This window comes from Myotis nattereri (assembly GCF_964212035.1).
Source record: "Myotis nattereri genome assembly, chromosome: 7".
NCBI classification, from domain to species: domain Eukaryota; kingdom Metazoa; phylum Chordata; class Mammalia; order Chiroptera; family Vespertilionidae; genus Myotis; species Myotis nattereri.
In genome coordinates, this window is record NC_138082.1 from 26,412,589 (window position 1) to 26,423,224 (window position 10,636).

At 40.6% G+C, this 10,636-nt stretch overlaps 1 protein-coding gene across 1 annotated transcript in view; it reads right to left on the reverse strand.

Moving 5' to 3' along the window:
* The window catches only part of CUL3 (cullin 3), a 102,418-nt gene extending 93,882 nt beyond the window's left edge, over positions 1 to 8,536 (reverse strand). Inside the window, exon 1 of the mRNA XM_081095501.1 lies at positions 8,194 to 8,536. Coding sequence (XP_080951627.1) covers positions 8,194 to 8,259 — 66 coding nt within the window. The 5' untranslated portion in view covers positions 8,260 to 8,536. The remainder of the gene's footprint in view (positions 1 to 8,193) is intronic.
* Between the last annotated feature and the right edge of the window lie 2,100 nt (positions 8,537 to 10,636).

The following is a 10,636-nucleotide window of genomic DNA, read 5'->3' on the forward strand; positions in this document are numbered from 1 at the left end:
CTTTCTAATAGTAAAAGCTCTGGATTAGGGGTTTAGAGGCTCTGTTCTTAACTTCCTATTAACTTTGTCAATTTAGGCAAGTAGGACTCTCCTCAATTTTAAAAAGTCTGGATTAATGACTGATTATTTTAAAGCAATAAACAATTTATACTTATGGCAACATAGAAAATGCTCTAAATTACCAGAGAGGGAGATTTTTGAAGATGCTTCACTCTCCCTGGATCCTAGAGACCACATAAGAGTTTGAAATTAACTGTCCCACATGAAACACATTACTTTTAGTTGAAAATTCTGACTTTATGATTAGAAAAATTATTTTAAATGTCTTAGTGATGCCACCATTAGAAAGCACTTTCTGGCATTATTTCTTCTAATCCTCACAATTAATCTGTGAGAAAGATTGCTACAGCACCCATCTTAAAGATGAGAAAACAAATTGGCATTGCTGGGATACCATTGTGCTGCACTAACAAAGAAAATTGTGTTCCAATAAATGACACACAGAGTATTTGAAGGCTCTTGGCTATGAAGAAGATAGTATGATAGTCACCAGGAATGGGAAAGCAAGAAAAGAAACATCTTCCTTCTCTGAGACCTGAGAGGAGTTGAGAATGAGTCAAGATACAAGATAAAGAATATAACTGAAAGGGAAGAAAGTTTAAAGAACTTAACACAAGTTAACATTAGTTTTCACAGTGAAGCAGTAAATTTTTTGAAGAAGAGAGTTAAGAGAATTTAAAAAAATATATATTTCTATTGATTTCAGAGAAGAAGGGAGAGGGGGAGAGAGAGAGAAACATCAATGATGACAGAGAATCATTGTTCGGCTGCCCCCCTGCACACCCACTACTGGGGATTGACCCTGCAACCTGGGCATATGGCCTGACTGGGAATCGAACCTATGGGTCTTGCAATTTTCCCCAGGAGTGCAAAATAGCCTAAAAACTATAAGCAGTAAAAGCAGACAGGTGGAATGATCCAAGATGCTTTTTGCTGATATTCCTGGCCTTGCTCTGAGGAGTAGCAGGACAGAAAGGGCAACTAGTAACAGGTATCACCATAGCTTGGGACAACAAAAGGAATCTTCCTGAGGTCCAAGAGGACATTAATGTGAGAAGGAAGCAAGCATGCAGAATAACTGAATAATAATCATAGCATGCTTTTTTTTTTTTTTTATAATGCTTACTATGTGCCAGGCACTACTATAAGAGCTTCACATGAATTCACTCTATTCTTACAACAACCTTGCAAGGTAGGTACTATTGTTTTGCCTTTTAACAAAAGAGGAAACTGGCAGAGGTGTGGTGATTTGCTCAAGTTCTACATTTAATAAATGGAGGAGCTAGGATAGTATGCAACATTGGAGTTTAAGATTTCTAAAGTAGAATGACAAGCAATAAGACAGGGTGCAGATCACAAATACAGAAAAGGCCAGGTCTGTTTGATTATTATTTTATACCTAGTGCCTGACTCCTAGTGGGAACACACAATAAATGTATTTTATAAATGAATGACTATGCCCACATGCACTGGATCAAGTTAAGATTTAAACTAGAGCATGTCTTTTCAAGAAGGTATTAAAGTCTTCAACGACTGGGTGAGCACAGGTAAGAAGTCAGGACATGGTCATAAGAAGCACTCAAAAGAATAGTTAACAAGGGCCTGAGCCACAAAAGAGGATGATGGAAATGGCAATAAATGGCACCCGGACCCAGTGATTCAAGGATTATAAAAAAACAGACACCTCAATTCAAGAAGGTAAACCCGTAACCTCAGGGCAAAGCCAGATCTCATAGGAAAAGGCTAAGAATCCTAAGAACGGGCTGAGGATATGGAGGAGTGAAGTAGCGGATCAGAATGTACAGGTGGACAGATTGGGAGGAAGGAGTCAAGGTGGAGGGAGCTAGTTAACAGAAAAAACTGGACCAGAGAAAGTCGTCTTCTGACACTTAATCCAAGGTTACTGTCAATGCATCATACTACCTTTACTTGCAAGTCATTATCATTTCAGGAGATTAGGCTGACTACCTGTTTGAGGAAAGCGCCATAGATCATTAATGACCTACTTATATCTTAAGACTTCACTTACAGTTGCAGAGTTCAAACATTTCAGAGTACTACTTCCACTGACTTACCAAATTAACCAATCACTATAGTTTGGCTTAAATGACTAGTTTCTCATTTAATCAATCATTCAATAACCACCTACAGTGTTTCGAACACTATGCTAAGTGCTCTGTGGCTCCAAAGGGTGTCTGGTATAAGCTTTGGGCAGGGATCACAACCTGGTTCATAACTGAAACCAAAAAAGTGTGGAGAAAGGGAAGAAAATGGGAAGGAAATAAGAAAAAGTATATTTTTAGATGAAAAGTTAATGTACATATTAGGATATACATACTAAATGAATGTTTACTCCTTCAATAAAGTTACATACTTACTCCAACTCCAATAATTATGTGAGACTCATTATTGGAACTTCTCTTTTGAATCTATCCCTCAAGGGCCTGTAGCATTCATTCTTTTGAAGTCCCAGTGGTGCCAAACCTATATCCTTTGAGACTAATTTTCTTAGTGTCATTCATAAATCGACTCTGTAGGTTCTTCAAAATGTAAGCTCTAAAAACTGTACCAAAAAATGACAGCATCACTAAAGTAAGTGTATAGTATCCCCATATAACCACTTGCAAAAATATTATCAATTTTAGTATTTACATTGTGGCCTAATCATGGCTACATGTTGATATAGCAATAGGTGCTGTTCTAATGCTTTATTTTCTTTACTCACAACAACCCTGTAAGGTAGGTACTACTAGTATTTGCATGTTACAGAAGGCTAGAAGTGGTTAAATAACTTGTTAAAAATAACCAGGAAGAAGTGAAGCTGACATTCAAACCCTGGCAGTCCAGAGCCCTCACTCATATGCTCAGTCTCTTTACTTTTTAGACATATTCCTAATACATATGTTGACTATTCTAATGTAAAACTAAGTGAAAATTCCCTACAAACTATCCACAGTTTTATTCTTACAAGTAGTTGATGAAATGCAAATTAAAGTACTATTTTTTTTTTTTTACCTATGACATTAAAGATATATGTTGACTAAGACACTAATACAGAGAAGTTCAAATGACACAACCTTGAGAGGTATAATTAATTCTTAAGAGCCTCACTTTAGAGTCAAACCGGCTGGGTTAGAATCCCAGTTCTGCCACTTACAAGTATAGGGACTTTAAGCAAATTACTTAACCTCTCAAGCCCTCATAAATATAACAAATGAGAATAGTAGTATTCTATAGAGTTGTGCATTTTAAATGAGCTTATATATGCAAAGCACAGAGAACAGTGCATGGCACATGATAACATTGACAAAGTGTTAGCCATTATAACTACCTTTCTGTCAATTTGGTAATAGATATCAATGATGGTTAGTCCAGTACTTCAATAATTATAAATGAGCTCAAATATTTTTGTGCTGTCACAGCTGCATTATTTATAATAGAGAAAATGTGGGTTCACTAGAATTAATCAAAATACTTGGCAAAGGAAATGATTAAGCAAATGAAGGTACTATAGAGTATTACACAGCCATCAAAAATTATGTGTTCAATATATTTAACATGAAACTATATGTACAGTAAGATACTATATTTTTTAAAGGCAATATATAAAATGATATTGTACCTCACTTTTACTGTGTGCTCACATGTGTATGCCAGATTAAAAGAAAACACATCAAAATATTACTGTCCTGTTTATTTCTAAGTGGTAGGGTTGCAGGTAATTTTTATATCCTTATTTATAAACAGATATTTAAGTTTTCTATTATGAATATACATCACTTTTATAATTAGAAAAGCTACTGAAAAGAATTCTTTGCTTTGACAGATGTTTGAACAGTTTTCACAATATACTGATAGACACTAACTGTAACTCATATTTCATCCCAGTGACTTATTCTTACTAATAACACCTTTACTTTTCTGTTGACTTTACAATGGATAAACAAGAATTATTCTCGAAGTTGCAATATTTAAAACTATAAATTGTCCCGAAAGCTTTATAAAAATCTAACAAAATTGTAAATAACAAGATGATCTTGAATGAAAATTACCTCTAAGGTCTCCCAATTTATAATACAAAGGAAAGGCATACTATTTTTTTCTAGTCCTAATTATATAGTCTTCCTAAATTAGAGAAATGCTGTTTTTCAATTTAATGAATAAATGATGTGCAAACAAATAAAGCTTTCTCTATTTTGTTTGAATGAATCAACCTTGTGACTTATGTGTTATTTAAAAGACCAAATTCTCACATTATATTCTATACTACCAAAAATAGTTTCAAATTTAATATTGATACTAATGATTTTCCAGGTTCCTCTGAACTGCCATCTAGGAAGATAATGCAAAATAAACACGTTATAGGTACCTATTTTATGCTTTTATTTTTCAACTTCTAACAGCTACAACACAGGGGGCTGTCCTAAAAAACTAAAAAGGAAGAATCAGTCTAAGTATAAGCAACACTTTAATAAATATCCTACACCTTACTCCAGGATTTCTCTATAAGAAAATACTAAAGAATGGAAAACAAACTTACAATTAATTCCCTACCCTGTGTAATTTGCAAGACTATTATTCAGCTTTCCTGTATGTATGTCCTGGTAGCTATAAGCAACAATTACTTTCCCTAAGGAAGAGAAACAAACCTATTATCAAGATCAAAGCTGTTTCCCCAAATCTGGCAAATATGTAGCTGGAAAAACAAAAACATTAACAGTACCCATTAGTCGTTAAGTTCTTGTGACCTTAAATACATAAAAAATAATTTTAAAACTTAATCTCTTACTAATGTCAGTCACTTTATGGGTTCCATCTAATGGTAACCTCCACATCATTCCCTGTCCGCCACACAGGTAGAGCTCTGGTAATCTCATCTAGAATTATGGAGTGGACATCACAATCAGCGATTCTCTATCATGATTAGCATGCTTTATAAACTAGTAACTGAACCCATTTCCAGATCATATCTAAAGGCAATCACTTTCAAAATGTGTCTTAACTCTGAAGGCTAAACCAATTAAGGCAAATCAGAAGAGAGGCTAGCACTTCCATTCAAATATATCCCCTTCAATCCAATCAATCTTTCCGAGCTCATGTGGACAAAACCCTGGACAGTACAGATGGTGAGGAATGGCTTTTCAGAGATAAGGACAAAAGGTTCATCTGACAGTAACTAATCCTACATAGTGGAACAAAAGCTCAGGGTTGGGACACATGGCAACATGAAGGGAAGAAGAGTAGAAACTCCTTGGGGCAGCATTCTCTGGTCCAAATCCACTCTGTTTTCAGGAGTTTGGCAACTTATAGCCTCCTTCCTTAAAAGAGTTTTGTGGCCCTTGCTGTTACTTTGGATACCCAAAAAACAGAAAGATGTTAAATGATGCATGTACTTTGTACACTGCAGGAAAGCTTAAAAACTGGAACTTTTCCTCCATCAACAATGTATAAAGACAGAAAGTTGCTTATTGTTTTCCACCTTAAAAAGAACCAATTTCTCTTGAAATCTTATGAAAAGGTCTACTTAAAATGTAAATTGTGCCTAAAACTGGTATGGTGTAACTTCTATTCTTGTGAACAATGATGAAAATACACTTAAAATATGCATTCACAACACTAATAATACCTGATTCTACTGATGGGATTGTGTCTGGAATAGGCTTACATGACTATAAAATATAAGTTCATTTATCACTCTATTCTGCAATACAAACAAAACAATCCCCAAACATTTTTATATGTTTTGCACATCAATTTTATAAAATGGAATCTGAAATGAACACTTCAGACATTTGGCTAAACTATGATTTCCCTTAAATTATAGTAACTATATATCCAAATGGTAAAATACAGTATTTGTATATACATATGTACACACATAAACATTATTTTTTCTTTATGGAACACTATGTATTTTCTACTTCTGACTACCAATTTATGCAGACTACAGTTAAGCAAAAGATCACTAACCTGAAATAAAAGAAAAATTTTGAAGGTCTATAAATACTCATTTACCAATGTGAAATACCATACCACTGAGGCATCTCTCTCTCCTTATTGAAGGCTCAAGGACCTATGACTTAAAAATTTATATATCAAAAAACTATACTTGCTTTTTTCACTGGCAACTACGTATGATGTTACTAGTTATAAAATAATAAAATATACTTTTAAAAATTAGCAGATATTAACTACTGAATATCAAACACTAGTCACAAACTTCATTAAAGGATTTTAGAAAAACTTAGAGGGCAACAAGTCGAGACAGAAAGGGTCCAAATTAGCTCATATCCATATGCTACTTAAAATTATTCCCTAAAACAGTGCCTGGCACATGGTACTCAGTACTTGTTGAATGAACGAAGGAATGGGAGAACAGGTAGGAACAAGCTAAGATACTGAGTTGAAAATACATAAAGGTAGAAGCAGCTAATCAGAACATTAGCATAAGTGGATGTCAAATGTGAGCTATTCCACATTTTAGTAATAATCTGAAATAGAACTCACACTCCAAGAATAGCAAACTTTTCCTAGAAAACTTGTTGCATAAACTTATTTAAAAAACTAAATAATTCTAAATTCTGCTAAAAAGGTCAGAACTGATTAAGTAGGAAAACTAACATTACCAACAAATCATAACACTGTTTCCTTACATGGGAAAACATGCTAGTGAACTTCACTGGTGCTCTTTTGTCGGCATTTCTTACTTTGTAGTTTCTCACATTTACTTAGAAAAAACTTCAAAATTACAAAATCTCTTCAAAACATTTATTCTCCTGCGTATATCCCACCTTGTTTACATAAAGCAGGAAGTCTCTACACATCGACATTACTGTTTATGTTATTACACTTTCATAGTCTGCATCAGATACATTGTTTCAAATTTTAAGAATTCAGAAAGGTCAAGTTCCTTGGGCGAATTTCTTACTTAAATCCGACAACTCTATTATTAAAGTCTTTCCTCACTGCAAACTACACTTTAGAAAAACCATGCTTTAAGGAGTGAGTACACACCTCCTCCCTCTTCCTCCTCACAGGATTATGTGTCTATGATTCTATGAAAGGAAAAGCAAGATCGTTCTCTAGTCTTAGATCAATTACTGGTCTTTCTTGACATAGAGGTGTCACTGTAGCGACATGAGCAAGTGTGTCCAGTTCCTCTTACGCCAGTACAGTGTAAGGGCTGGCCACTGACTCTCTGAATCAGATATGACATCCGAAGTTAAACACTGTATACTCCACACCGCAAGCCTAAGATTCAAAGTAATACTAAAAAAGTTTCTAAACAGAACACATTTGCAGTCACTAACACCTACAGAGTAAAGCAACCCCGGGTGATGATTATCCATTCTTTTGGGGCTTCCCGGGCTGAGAAATAGAGAACCAACTGCCCAATTTGTTCCCGCCTGCTTCTCCTGACCCTCCTATGGGGGTGTGTGTGTGTGTGGGGGGGGGGGGGCAATTTCTGCACAAGAGAGTTTGTCAAGTGCTTTGAAAGCCTGTGGATCAAAGATGCTACAGATACATCTGATATTACTACTATGTTTCTATTGAGCATTCCGTGGAGCCACTGTCACCGCGTTGAGGACAGGCTGATGGCATAACGCTTCCTGAGGAGGGGGAGAGGGAGCACAGTCCCCCTCATCCTCCGCAAGGTTTGGCTGGCCGGCATTGAGACTGCCGGTTGTTGTGTGAAGCCACAGCGCGACCACACGTGAAAAGTTACACACGGGCCCCATCCAGGGAGGACTTGGACAGTCCCCATGCCCGTGGGTGTGTGGGTCCCGGGCACCGAGCGGGGAGAGGAGAACTAGCTGTTGGGCCTACACCCCAATGATGTGGGGAGGTGCTGGGACCGGCCAAGGGGCCCCGGCCACAGCCGACGCCCGCTGGGCGGCTGGAGGCGCCGCTACGGGTGGGGGCGCGTCGCCGGAACGGCCCGGGAGGGCGGCAGTGCCAGTGCCGGGGGCCCCGCGCAGCCCCGTTGCCGGGAAGGCTCGCGCCCCGCGGCCGGCGGCGTGGGGGAGGGGAGGCCGGGCCTGCGGCCTGTTGGGGGAGTTCAGCCCGGGCCTCGCGTGCGGCTCTCGGCCCGGCCCCCGGCCCAGGGGTCCCGGGTGCCCAGTAGAGACTCACCGGAAAGGCCCGGATCCGCATCTTGGTGTCCTTCCGGCTGCCCGTGCCTTTGCTCAGATTCGACATGGTGCTCGTCCCCTCCCCGGCGGCGGCTGTGGGTCGCACTCCGAGGCGCCGGTGTCACATTTAAGGCGGGCGGGCAGGCGAGGGGCGACGCTGGGGGCGGCGGCGCGGCCCCCGGGCTGGGCTGGGGAGCTGGCCGGCCCCTGGGCGGCCGCGGCGGGGGCGGCAGCGACTCGGGCTCCGGCGGCCGGGGCTCAGCTGGGGGGCTGCGCTGACGCGGCTGCTCCGCGGGGTCCCCCTCACGCCCGGCTCAGCTCCCTTTATCGCGCTCCTCCGCGATGGCGGCGGCGGCGGCGACGGACAAACATCTCACTGCGCAAGCCGAACGTCCTCCTCCTTCTCCTCCTCCGCCTCAGCGAGACGAGATCCGGCCCAGAGGGTGGAGGGGGGAGGAGGGAGGGAGGAGAGCCGGAGAGTGGAGAGATTGGGGGGAGGGAGGTGGGAGGACAGAAGGAGGCGGACGGCCGCCGCGGGGGGACGCTCAGATCTCGCGAGAAGAGGGCTAGCGCGCGCGATCCCGGGCGAGGCGGGGCGAAGCCCGGGGGCGGGTGGGCCACGGGAGGAGGGGAGCCGGGGGTTGGGGAAGTGGGCGGGACCAGCGGGGGCGGGGAGGTGGGAAAGGGGCGGGGCTGAGTGCGAGAGGAGTAAGTTGTTTTTTCGATAGGGGAGAGTCGGAGCCCGGTTCTGGGCGGAGGTAGTTGCTGATTGGTGGAGCGTGGAGGGCTCCTGGTCACGTGGACCTAGTGGGCGGAGGAAGTTTGGAAGCCTCAGTTGACCGTAGTGGGCTGGGTCCTGCAGGGCTGGCGTAGGGCGGGGGCTGTGGCCCGGGCTAGGGCGGGAGGATAGTCTCTGGGAGGAGCGTGGGTGCAAGGTGGATAGCTACGTCCTAGAACTGGTTCCTATGTTTTTCTAGGGCATGTGGACTAGGGATGGGTTCTTGAGCAGAAGCCAGAAAGTTAAGAGTTTGTGCAGGAGTCACCTGAAGGGTCAGAAGTTAGGGTCCGGAATGCTTAACAAGATATTCAGATGGGATGTGCACACCCCAACTCCAGGACTGAGGGCTGGAGAGACTAATCCACAAAATTTCCTTAAACTGCAGAAGCTCCAGGGCCTCCTGAATCCCTGATATTCTCTGAGGGAACCAGGACTTCTTAGTCGTAAAATTCATTTTTCTTACCATAAAATGACAACTCCTTTAATGTAGTGCAATATTTTGGTAAATGGTGTTGAGTAAGAGATAGGATGACAGAAACCTATATTTAACCTCACAAGCATTTTTACCACTACCAAGAGTATTGAAAGTTTTGAAAAGACAAAATTACTGTCTTTGATTCAATTTGCTGCAAATTTGGATCCTCCCCCCTCCCCCCCAATTGTAGTTAAAAAGTCTAGTTTGATTCAGCAGTCTTGAATTTTACTGTCTAATTTGCCTCTTGCGCCCAAATGATGTTATAGTTGGATTTCTGATGCTGCAAACAAATGTGAGTTCCCACGAAAGTGTGTGATCTTTTCATTTTAAGTAAGAGCCTACCGTTGGAATGGGTATCAATATTTGGGATCTGGGTTTTTAATACTTAGAATTAGCATTTGGAAGCTGGGGTATGTATATATAGGTAAACTGAAATGTACTTTTCTATTTGTTTACTATAAAGTTGAATTTGCCCTAAATTAACTTAATCTTGATGACTAAATTTGAACGTATGCTTTCATCCCTTACTTTGTTGAAATGCCCCTTTTGAAAATGTATTTTCTTGTTTTGTTTTTCGTTATTAGCTAATCAAAACATGAGCTTAAGAAATGAGGATGTTGCTTGAAGCAATGCCTGTGTAAACACTGAAGCTAAAAATAGGTCATCACGTACTAGATTGATAAGGTAAGATTGGGAGGGGCTCTGATTTAAATATAAGATAATATGAGTCTTGGTTAGGAGTTTATAATCTGCATGGTGAGTGAACATTCATTTGTATGATCATTAGACTATATAAACCAATGTTTTTTATTGATTGAATTGTCAAATGGTCCAGTTTCTTTAATATAAGAATATATGTTGTGGAGCCATGAGTTTGATTCTTAGCTCTACTGCTTTATTATGTGTCTTTTGGGGCAAGGACTTGATTGTTTGTGCCTGGAGTGCTTCATCTGTAAAATGGGGATAATAAAGCTTTCTTCTTGGGCTACTATGAAATTTAAATGATTTCATACATTTCAAAAGCCAGAGAGCAGTGCTCAACACAGAATAGCCACTCAACACCTGTTGGCTGTTTTTTTAAAATATGATTTTATTGATTTCAGCGAGAGGAAGGGAGAGGGGTGAGAGAGAAACATCAACTGACTGCCTCCTGCATGCCCCTTACTGGGGATTGAGCCCATAACACAGGCA